This window comes from Gorilla gorilla, chromosome 20 (genome assembly GCF_029281585.2).
Source record: "Gorilla gorilla gorilla isolate KB3781 chromosome 20, NHGRI_mGorGor1-v2.1_pri, whole genome shotgun sequence".
Classification (NCBI taxonomy): Eukaryota; Metazoa; Chordata; class Mammalia; order Primates; family Hominidae; genus Gorilla; species Gorilla gorilla.
In genome coordinates, this window is record NC_073244.2 from 54,192,673 (window position 1) to 54,204,859 (window position 12,187).

The window sequence follows — 12,187 nt, forward strand, 5'->3', positions numbered from 1 at the left end:
GGTATAGGGAGCATGCAGACCAGGGAAGAAGAGACCTGCAGGAATTAGTGCTGAGAAGCAGAAGTTTATTGGGAGGAGGAGGAGATCCATTCCTGGGATACAGGTCTCTCTCCCAAGCATGGCGGTCAGCCCTGCAGGAAAGAGGACAAGAGGAAAGGCCATCATACCTGCCAGTCTTCTTGAAATGCAGAAACTACACCAGGGCTACTATATCAGAGCCACCCTGGCAAGTACTCCAATCATGATGCTGACAGTGGCCCTAGCTGAGAGGCCAGGAGAACTTCCTTGTACTAAAGCATCTGTCATGGAAAGAAAAGAAGGAATGAAGTTGATGCCATTTTACAGTGGGGTACCCCAGGAACCAGCTCCTAGCATGAAGTAGTCTCTACTTGTTTTTTCAAGGAATACATTATTTTTGTGGGAAGGTTGCTGGGACGTGATTAGCCAACTATATTCTTGCAGGATTTTTTCCTCTCACCATGTTTCTAGGTTGACGATCAGTCTTCTGTCAATTTCATCCTGGCATTTCTTTACTCAGATATTTTGAAGGCTTTGTGATGTGAAAAAGCTGATTGCTATTTTATGTGTCATTAGAACTTTCCACCTTTTCATGGTTGCATCTTTTTCTCAGTGTCTTAGTTGTGGCAGGTCTCTATGGCAGGGAGCTGATTGACAGAAGGCCCAGGTCAGTGCATTCCAAATTGACCACCTCCTTTGCACAGAGACCTCTCTTCCCAGGGGCTCCCAGCAGGGGTATGGAAGCAAGCCCAGTTTTGTGAGACTCTGTTTAACTCTGATGGGTGACTAGTTGGAGGACGCCCCATCAGCCTTGCCTAAACTCACTTAGAACTGCACTGCTATCTAAAACTTCTTTTTCTTTCTCCTTCACAGGAATCAAATCTGCATCGTGGTCTGAGGGCTCTCCCAGGCTCCTCTCACACCCGCCCCATTTTCTCTCACAGGTGTTTTTCCTAGTAAATTATCTTGCATGTCTAATCTCATCTTGGTTGCATCTCAGTGGGTTAAAAACTAACATACCAGGTTTGATTCTTTGCACTTAGCTTTTTTTCTCTCTTTCACGTGTAACCAGTAACCATGTCCTCGTGTTTCCTGTGTTGCCTTTTTTTTATATGTGTGTGTATTTACCTAAGATACCTTTTACACACACACACACACACACACACACACACACACACAACCTTTTGCATCTGTTTCTTTATTTCTATTGGAACCATTTACTTTTGGCCCTCACCAGTCAACTCAGGCTGATGATTAATGCTATGTTAGCTACTGTTGAGGGGCAGCTCCTATGGGCCAGGCCCTGTGCTAAATACTTTACCTCATTTGATTTATACAATAACTCTCTTGGGTAGAACATTATTTCCATTTTACAGATGAAACGACAGAGGCTTAGAGTGGTGAACAAACTTTCCTGATGTCATATGGCTGGTGAGAAGTAGACTTGAGATTTGATTCTAGGACTACTCAACTTCTAGCTAATGATAACAGTAGTAATATACCAGCTAAAATTTATGAAACATTTCCTCTGTGTGGGGCATTTTGCTGAAGGTTTCATTGATGATTACGTAAAACTCTTAAAACAATGCTATGAAGCAAACACTGTTACTGCAATTTTCAGTTGAGGAATCAGAGGCTCAGAGAAGTTAAGAATCTTGTGCAAGAAATTTATAACTGTAAAGTCTTACATTAAAAAAGAAGAAACATCTCAAATCAACAACCTAATTTGCAACTTCATGGTACAGGAGAAAAACAAACTAAACCCAAATATATTGAATGAAGGAAGTAATAAGGATTAGAGTGGATATAAATGAAATGGAGAATGGACAAACAATAGAGGAAATCAATGAAACCAAAAGTTGGTTCTTCAAAATAAGATCAACAAAATTGCCAACCATTAACTAGACTGACTAAGAAAAAAAGAGACAAGATGGAAATTACTAAAATCAGAAATGAAAATGGACTCCCAGCATGGTGGCTTACACCTTCAATCCCAGCACTTTGGGAAGGCAAATTAGGAGGATTGCTTGAGGCCTGGAGTTTGAAACCAGCTGGGGCAACATAGGGAGACCCTGTCTCTACAAAATTAAAAAAAAAATTCAGCTGGGCATGATGGTATGCACCTGTAGTTTTAGCTACCTGGGAAGCTGAGTTGGGAGGATTGCTTGAGCCCAGGAGGTTGAGGCTGCAGTGAGTTTTGATCGCACCTCTGCACTCCAGCCTGGGCTGGCCTAAGGAGTGAGACTCTTGTCTTTCTCTCTCTCTCAAAAAAAAAAAAAAAAAAAAAAAAAAAGAAAGAAAGAAAAGAAAATGGAGATATTATATATCAATTCTAGAGAAATATTGTTTACAAAAGTACTATGAATAATTGTATGCCAATAAATTGGATAGCCTAGATGAAATGGACAAATTCCAAGAAACACACACAAAAAATCTGAATAGACCTATAATTAGTAGGAAGATTGAATAAAAATTTCATTTGACAAAATTCAACATTCTTTCTTAATAAAAACATGCTAAGTATGAATGGAAGGAAACTATCTCAATATAATAAAGGCAGTATGTGAAAAGCCCAAGGCTAACATCATACTCAATAGAGAAAGACTGAAAGCTTTCCCCCTATGATCAGGAACAAGACAAAGATGCCTGCTTTTGCCATGCCTATTTAACATAGTATTACAAGTCCTAGCCAGAGAAATTAGGCAAGAAAAAAAGAAGACTTTCAGATTGGAAAGAAGAAGTAAAATTATCTGTCTGTTCACAGACAACTTGAACTTCTATGTAGAAAACTCTAAGGATGAAAAAAACCTGTTAGAATTTATTAATAAATTCAGTAATGTTGCAGGATACAAAATCAACATGCAAACATCAGTTGCATTTCTATACACTAACAATGAACAATCTAAAAAGGAAATTAAGAAAAAAATTTTAATTCACATTAACATCAAAAAGAATAAAATACTTAGGCATAAGTTTAACCAAGGAGGTGAAAGGATTGTATTCTGAAAACTAGAAAACATTGCTGAAGGAAATTAAAGATGACCTCAATAAATGGGAAGACATTTTGTTTTCATGGATTGGAAGACTCGGTATTGTTAGGAGGATAATACCACCCAAAGTGAGCTATGGATTCAACACAATTTCTATCAGAATTCCAATGACTTTTTTTTTGCAGAAATAGAAAAATCTATCCTAAAGTTCATATGAAATTTCAGGACTCAAAATAGCCAACCAATCGTGAAAAAAGGAACCTTGAAAAAAAAGTGCTGAATCCTGATTTCAGCATTTACTACAAAGCCACAGTAATCAATACAATGCAGTACTTGCGTAAAGGAAGACATAGAAACCAGCGGAATAGAATAGAAAGCCCAGAAAGGAATGCTTGCATATATGGCCAAATGATATTTGATAAGGATGCCAATACCACTCAGTGGGGAAAGTGCAGTCTTTTCAGCAAATGATTTTGGGAAAGCTGGAAATCCATGCAGAAAGATGAGCTGAACCTTTACCTGACACCATATACAAAAAACTAACCCACAGTAGATCAAAGACCAAATGTAAGAGTAAAAACTATAAAACTCTCCGAAGAAAACACAGGGAAAAAAACCTCCATGACATTGGATTTCATGGTGGTTTCTTGGTTATAACAACAAAATCATAGGCAACAAAAGAAAAAATGGATAAGTTGGACTTCATGAAAATCAATAACTTTTATATATCAAAGAACATTGTCGAGGAAGTGAAAAGGCAACCCTTGAAGTGGGAAAAATATTTGTAAATCATGTATGATAAGGGATCAATTTTCAGAATATATGAAGAACTACTGCAAATCCACAACAGCAAAAATCCAAAAATCCAACTAAAAAAGGACAAAAGACTGAAATAGGGATTTCTCCAAGGAAGATATACAAATGGCCAATTAGCACATGCAAAGATGCTCAACATCACTGATACTTAGAGATATGCAAAACAAAACCCCAATGATAGAATACCTCAAACACATTAGGATGGCTTTGATTAAAAAAAAAACCACACACACACAAACAACAAGTGTTTTTAAGGAGGTGGAAAAATTGGAGCTCTAGTGCATTGCTGATGGAAGTGTGAAATGTTATAGCCACTGTGGAAAACAGTATGGCTGTTTCTCAAACAATTAAACAAAGAATTACCCTTGGATCCAGCAATTCCACTTCTGGACATATATGCAAGAGAATTGGAAGGGATTTGAACAGATATTTGTACACTGATGTTCACAGCAGCATTAGTCACACAATAGCCAAAAGGTGGAAACAACTGAAAAGTCCATTGAAAGATAAGTGGATAGAAAAATGAGGTGTATCCATACAATGGAATGTTCTTCAATCTTAACAAGGAAGAAAATTCTGATACATGGTGCAAAATGGATGAACCTTAAAAACATTATGTTAAGTGAAACAAGCCAGACACAAAAGGCCACCTATTATATAATTCCATTTATATAAGGTTGTTAGAATAGTCAATTACATAGAGACAGAAAGTAGAATGGAGGTTGCCAGGGGTTAGGGGGAGAAGGAGTGAGAGTTACTCTTTATTGGGCAGAGAAGTTTATTTAATATGGTAAGATGAAAAAGTTCTGGAAATGGATGGTGGTGATGGTTACATAACACTAAATTGCACGCATAGAAATAGTTAATGGTGGCCGGGAGCAGTGACTCATGCCTGTAATCCCAGCACTTTGGGAAGCCAAGGCGGGCGGATCACCTGAGGTCGGGAGTTCGAGACCAGCCTGATCAACATGGAGAAACCCCATCTCTACTAAAAATACAAAATTAGCTGGGCGTGTTGGCACATGCCTGTAATCCAGCTACTTGGGAGGCTGAGGCAGGAGAATTGCTTGAACCCAGGAGGTGGAGGGTGAGCCGAGATAGTGCCATTGCACTCCAGCCTGGGCAACTGGCACTACCCCTTCCCTCTCATGCAGAGACCCTGTGGCTGAATCTCCCTGTGTCTCCAAATGTGCATCACTCACTGTCCTCTGTGTTGTGTCCACAGCCTCATGCAGCCCGTGACTTCAGAGCTAGGACACTGCTCAGGAGTCTTCCCGGAGGCTCCCTGTCTTCCCATTTTTATGCAGCCTGACTGGGGGGAGGCTTGGCTTCAACTGGCAACTTGATTTAGCCAGATTTGGGATAGGCCACCTGAGCACCTTTTCCATACACCTGGGTCCCACCCCAGGTGGAGTCAGGGCAGGGCCTGTCACCAGGGAGCTGGGAGCAGAGATGGGAGCAGCCTGAGCTGCTCCTCCATCATCCAAGGGGCTCCTCCTCTCATTTGGGGAACGTTGTGGGCTTGTTTCAAAGCCTTGGATGTTTCTTGCAGCTAATGGCATAGGTAAAAGAAAACAAAGGGGTAACAGAAACAGGGGTGCCATGTGTTGGTGACAAAGAAAAGCAACTTGACCTTGAGGACCCTCCTTCTTCCCCCTTGGTGAAGTCCTTTCCATGACATAGGGCTCTGGGGCTGACGAAGGCCCCTCTCCACGTTTCTCAGGTCAGCCCCAAGGTCAGCCAAGAGAAATCAGAAAAACAGGCAGAAGAGAGTCTATAGAGATAAACTGGGAGGGTTTAGGAGAAAAGTTGGGGATTTGCTTGTGCTGTTGGACACAGGCTGGGAATAAAACTTTTTTTCTGGCTCATCTCTGAAAGCCAGATAGACTCTACCAGAAAACATACTGCCAGTGCTCCAGGGATCCACTTACCAGAGACTGTGATCATCCTGACTGTGGTCCTGTTGCGGCCAGTGGCTGAGTTAGTGGCGTGGCAGGCATAGGATCCGCTGTTCTTTGTAGTGATGTTGGGGATAAAGAGCTTTTGTGTGTGTTGCTGGAATGTGCCATTGACAGACCAAGAATACTGTGAGGGTGGATTAGAGGCCGCATGGCAGGAGAGGTTGAGATTTACCCCTGCATGGTAATAGGTGTCTGAAGGGGAAATGGTGGGGGCATCTGGGCCATCTAGAGCAAAAGAATAAAGTCACAGGTGATGTCATCAGAGGGAAGGGGAAGCTCCTGGTCTGTGGAAGAGCCACAGTGTCCCTCTGAGCCAAGTCACAACCCTGAGCCAAGTCCCAACCAACCCCAACCAAACCCCTGCTGTTTCTACTGAGACAGAGTCCGAGACATTTACCTGTTTCTCCCATCAGAAGATGTGGACTCCAAGTCTCCCATGACAGGAGCACCCCCTCCCCTCTTATTCTTGGTCAAGGCTAGGCCTACCCATGTTTGCCTGGGGCAGAAAGTCATGACGAGCTGGGTTTCTAGGGGTGGGTGGGGAATCTGCATTTTTGGAGCTGAGAGGGACTGAGAGGCCTGGCCTCTGGCTGCGTGGATTTGGGCTGGTGGCCTGGGCCACAGAGGAACAGAAGATACTCACAGAGGACATTCAGGGTGACTGGGTCACTGAAGTTTGCACTCGCTGGGTTCCGTATTTCACATTCATAGGGTCCTACGTCATTCCTTGTGACACTGAGTAGAGTGAGGGTCCTGTTGCCATTGGACAGCTGCAGCCTGGGACTGACTGGGAGGCTCTGACCATTTACCCACCACAGGTAGGTTGTGTTCTGAGTCTCAGGTTCACAGGTGAAGGCCACAGCATCCTTGTCCTCCACGGGGTTGGAGTTGTTGCTGGAGATGGAGGGCTTGGGAGTCTCCGCTGTGCAGAAAACAGAGAGAAGATTACCCTGTGTGGCACCTTTGATTCCTCCACAGGCAAATTTCAACTAGAGTTGGCATCTCCCACCTCTCAGCCTACTTGAGTCCTTAAAAGCCCACGGTGGGTGTGTGTGTCACAAGACAGATGCACAATGATCAGGGCTCAGAGACCATGAGGCCACTTTCTCTGTGTGGGAGAATCACAGACTTTCTCAAATGTGAATTGGGCAGCAGCGCTGGGTTGTGGACAGACCCAGGACTGGGAGTTACAGATCCCGGTGCCTCTTCTGGTCCCTCCCTGACCGGCTGCCTGCCTGGCCTACTTAGGGGTCCTCACCTGGAACATGTAGGTGCTGGGTCCCTTCCAGCTTCACAGTCCTACTTTGCCCTTCGAGGTATGTTTTTGAGGGTTCTGTTTCCAAGAACATTCTAGAGATGGGAGATGATGGGACATGCCACTGTCCTTAATTCCTGACTGGGTGTTTCAACAGAAATAACACAGGGGGGCCGGGGCAAGCCTGGAGGTCGGTTCCGTCGTCAGGCAGTGGAGCCACAAGGTGGGGCAGTTTTTCCCAGGTGTTTCATCGTGACTTACTTGAGTCAGTGACCTCTAAAGATAGAGCAGAGTCCAAGGAATGATCTAGAAGGAGTGAAGGGGACAGGCAAGAACAGGTGGCTTTGGAGCAGAACCCTGTTTCCTTTCCTTGGTTTTTAATGTCCCTTCTTTCCCTGTGGGGGGCAGATGAAGAGCTGTGGATCCTCCCATAAATACATGTGGACATTTGCAAATGCAAACTGACTGGTGGGAAGGGGGAGCCCGAAGTGCTGGAAATTTGGCCCTCATGGACCATGGGTGTTTGACAGTTATGAGAGAGAAGTTTGGGAAGAAGTTTTGCAAATATTTTCTCCCACTGGACATTATACAAAGTGAAATAAGCCACTGACAGGACAGATACTGTAGGATTCCACTTACATGAGGTTCCTAGGGTAGTCACACTCATGGAATCACGTAGTAGAATGGTGGTTGCTATGGGCTGGGAGTGGGGGGGAATGGAGAGTTGTTCATGGGTCTGCAGTTTCAGTTACACAGGATGAGGAGGTTCTAGAGATCTGCTGTACAGCTTTGTGCCTATAGCTCATATACAGTGAGTATTTCTTATGCATAAGGCTTAGGACCAAAAGTGTTTTGAATTTCTAACTTTTATAAATTTTTGAACATTTGCAGTATACTTACTGGTTTAGCATCTCATATCTGAAAATCCCAAATCCAAAATGCTCCAGTGAGCATTTCTTTTGAGAATCATGTTAGTGGCCAAAAAATGTGGAATTTTGGAGCATTTCAGATTTGGGATTTTTGATGGTCAATGTGTAACTCTAATTTGCATTTTAAAATTTGTCAGGAGTTTAGATATTATGTTTTGACTATAGTCAAAAACAAAATTGGAGGAAACATGAATTTTTTTCCATAAGTAGAAGTTGCTATTAATTGTCCACAGATCTAAAATCAACTGGTGGAAGGAATATTTCTCTTGATAACAAAATAAGGTTTAGGCATCCTGTGAATTCCAGCAGGATCACATTATGCTCAAAGGAAGATCCTGAAGTTCGCTTGAAATTAGCAACTCCCAGGCAGAGGGAGGCACGTGAGCCCTGTTAAGAGGACAGAACCGGTCAGAGAGGAAGTCTTAGGTGTGTCAATTCCATAAAGGGAGGAACAATGCCAAATTAGGAGAAGCGATGTGTGTTATGTTAGTAAATTTAGAAAGCTTCCTGCCCCTAATTCCTATGCAGAGTTAGGCAAAATTGGGAGGAGCCCAAAACAGGCATGCACAATGCTTTCTTCATTTTCTCTTGACCTCGGGAGACACAAGTAGAGTTGGATTAGGTTTTTGCGAATTGGACAGAGTCTAAGTGAGACGCCAGTGGCTCATGCGTCTCCCCACCTGAAGGACCCCATCTTATCACAATGGTGCCATCATGAGGACACAGATGTGTGTGGAATAGGCAGTAAGCCCATCAGACAGCACCTGCCTGGCCATCCAGGATCTAGTCTCTAAAGAGGTTTTGCATCATTCATTCTCTCATTCATTCCCTCTCCATGAGAGAACGATCGAGTGTGTGTCACATGTTGGGCCTGTCCTGGTGCAGGGTGTGAGTGGGGAGAGAAAGCAAAGTCCTCTCTTTTGTCCTCCCATGGGAGTGACAGCAACACATCAGGAAACAGGATTTCAGGTTCAGTGAGGGGGGTTAGGATCTTAGAGGGAGCCTGGACATTCCTCGTACCGGCTCTGACAGTTGGGGCAGGTGATTTAGTTCTGGAGTACGAATTAATCAGTTGCTTATTTGCTCTCACTTCTCTGAGCTTTGGATGCTCAGGAAGAAAGGATTTGAGCCAATGGATGACCATGGGGTCCGTGGAACGCAATAAGCCCTGCCTTCTTGTGGAAGAGAGGACGGGGCTGTGGCTGGAGAGAGACCTCATGTGACCCTGATCTATCCCTCGTGTTTGTGTGACCCTGGTTCAGTGACTGTGTCTTCCTGTGCCTCCGTTTCTTCTCAATAATAAGCTTCTATTAAAAGAAATAATAGGCTGAGCGCAGTGGCTCATGCCTATAATCCCAGCATTTTGGGAGGCCGAGGCAGGCGGATCATGAGGTCAAGAAATCGAGACCATCCTGGCCAACATGGTAAAACCCTGTCTCTAATAAAAATACCAAAATTAGCTAGGGGTGGTGTCATGCACCTGTAGTCCCAGCTACTCGGGAGGCTGAGGCAGGAGAATCGCTTGAACCCGGGAGGCAGAGGTTGCAGTGAGCTGAGATCGCACCACTGCACTCCAGCGTGGCCACAGAGACTCCGTCTCAAAAAAAAAAAAAAAAAAAAAAGAAATAAAAAGAATTATTATTTCTTTCTCAATAGGAAAATGATATTTTCTGCCAGGTTTTCTATGAATTAGCATTAAATTATCCATAGTCACCTGACCTGAAGCTTGCACGGAGGAGGCGCTCACACAAACAGCACGGGTTATTATTTGCCTCCATGAGAGGGTCCCCTTGGCATGATCCCTGCTGGACAAGTTGCTGTTAGGAACATCTTTCTTCTATTTCTGTCCCTGGGGACACTGAACTTTCTGTGGAGTCTCCTAAGCCTCCCAGGCCAGTTGGCTGATGGCCTAAGAAGCTTGTCCATCTGTCCTCTCCACTCTGAGTCTCAGGTGAAGGACAAGACTCTGTCCTTGCCCAGATGAGGCTCTGGGGTCTGAGCCCTGGCTGGTGAGCAGCTCCAGGAGCCACAGCCCTTGGATGGCTGGTAAATTTTTGCTCCTAGTTGGCCCTGCCCAGGAGGCTACAACCCAGTGCTGGCACAGGTTTCCCAGGGTTACCTGGAGTCAGGATCCTGGGACACGGGTCTGGAGCAGGGGCTTCCAGGGATGAACTTCTCTGTGAGGATCCCAGGGAGCCCCTCAGGTCAGGCCCTGACCCAGTTCTTTAGAGTCTTTCTCAGGGTCAGGTCCATGGGGAGGGCACGGGGTGCCTGGCTGAGTCTGATCTCCTCCTGCTGAGTGCCCCCATCAGACTGTCATTCCTCTGCCATGAGTGTCTGCAGGGTCTGGATGCAGGAAAGGAATTCTGATCTGTGGAAGTCTATCTCCCCTGAGTGTGTCCTGCACTAAATGTCCAAACCCTAAAGTGGGATGTAATGCAGAGAGGGACATGGGCACAGCCCAGGCCTAACAATCCTGTGTGTGGGAAGTAGAACTGACCCCCAACACCCAGAGGTCATGGGGAATCACTCACGATGTACGCTGAACTGGCCAGTTACTTCTTCACTCATAAGATTTAGCTTTATGACTTGTAGGGTGTAGGATCCTGTGTCATTTCTGGTGACATTCCGCATCAGCAGGGATGCATTGGGGTATATTGTCTCTCGATTGCTGTATGCAGGCCCTGGGGTAATTTGTTGATTTGATATTACATATCCTGTAATTCGACGGTTGGCATCCACCGTTTCCCCTTTGTACCAGTTGTAGCCACGAGGGTCCTGGGGCAGATTGTGGACAAGTAGAAGAACCTCCTTCCCCTCTGCAGCATTGGATGGCACGGCTTCAATAGTGAGCTGAGCAGTGGTGGGCGGGTTCCAGAAGGTGAAAAGTGAGGCTAGGAGGGGGAAAGAGCATCAAGCAATATTGCAACATATGTATTGGAGTGGAAAAATGGGGACATCAGCTTTGGAGTTTGTGTGTTTTTATGTGTGTGTGTGTGTGTGTGTGTGTGTGTGTGTGTGTGTGTCCTACTGAGTCAATGTCAGCAGCACAGCCCCCATTTCTTCAACACCTCTGACCTTGGCATTTCCCTGGTGGAATCCTCTTCTTCAGGGTTCTGCACGGCTCCCTCCACACTGCCCTCAGATCCTGCTCACATCAGGGCATCCTTGGGAGACCCTTTCTCTGACACCTCCTCTAGAGACACTGGGTCTTCTCTTTCTGACCTTTCCCTGCTGTGTTCCCTCCAGGGCTCCTGTCAGTGCCTGACCTCACATTCTAGATCTCTTTGTCTGTCTTCCTCCCCGGGAGAGTGTGAGCTCTGTGAGGGCAGGGACTTGTGTGGTGTTGGCTGCACCCCAGTGCCTGGGACAGGCTTCAGACTCCTGTGGATGAGTTCCTGAGCATTCCCTGAGCCCTCTGCTTCCTGAGGCTTATTTGCCAATGTCTGACATTGTTGGCTGAGGACAATGTTTCATACCCTGGTTATGCTTTATTTGAAGTGTCATCTGGTATGGTTATTATTATCATTTTTCAAAATGTAGTGGCCAGTGATGATTAACCAGGAATATGGAACACTTGAGATGTTCCTGCCTCTTACCAATTCCAGTTCAATGTGATTTTCCTGTTGTGACCCCTTCCCCTCTCTTGTGTCCTCTCCTCTATTAAGGCTCCAACAGAAGTCCTCTGTCCCCTCTCAGAGCCCCGTCCTCCCCAGGAGACCCCAGCCAGTCACTGTGTTTCCTCCTCCTGTCCTTTCCCAGGAAGTCCTCTCCTCACCTGTGAGCAGGAGCCCCTGCCAGGGGATGCGCCATCTGCAGGAAGGGGCTGAGATGGGCCCCATGGTCTCTGCTGCCTGCGTGTTCTCCTCTGTGGAGATGAGCCTGGGATCCAGAAACTTTCTGAGCACGGCTGTCAGCTGTGCTGTCCTTCCTCCTTTTGTGCTGAGCCTCTTCCCAGGGCAGGAGCACTTCTCAGGCTCATGGGCGGGGTCTGTGCCCAGGACACCTCTCTGTCCCCTCCCCTCTCAGTCCTGCCTCCCTGTCCCTCCTTTCCCTTTATTTTCTGTCTGTGTTTCAGGCCCCTGGGAATTGCTGAGGTCTCTGACTCCTTCAGCAGTGATTCTCTCACCCAACCTCTGCACACACTATGCAGACACACACACACAGAGACACACACATACACAAAGAGACACACACAGTCACACACACACCCTGGAG

The 12,187-nt window shown here is 45.5% G+C and overlaps 1 protein-coding gene across 4 annotated transcripts; it reads right to left on the reverse strand.

Moving 5' to 3' along the window:
- Positions 1-167: 167 nt before the first annotated feature.
- Positions 168-11,811, reverse strand: LOC101148900 (carcinoembryonic antigen-related cell adhesion molecule 8). Of its 4 annotated transcripts, XM_063701397.1 has the most exons (6): positions 11,748-11,811; positions 10,504-10,863; positions 6,429-6,707; positions 5,756-6,010; positions 2,557-2,559; positions 208-299 (listed from the first exon to the last, which is right to left on the reverse strand). In XM_063701397.1, exons 1-6 carry the CDS (start codon positions 11,809-11,811, stop codon positions 208-210), a joined length of 1,053 nt encoding a protein of 350 aa, XP_063557467.1. The 4 variants fall into 4 exon arrangements, with proteins under 4 accessions (XP_004060904.3, XP_063557467.1, XP_063557466.1 ...); XM_004060856.5 differs by lacking the exon at positions 2,557-2,559 and having other exon boundaries at positions 168-299; XM_063701396.1 differs by lacking the exon at positions 2,557-2,559 and having other exon boundaries at positions 208-284.
- Between the last annotated feature and the right edge of the window lie 376 nt (positions 11,812-12,187).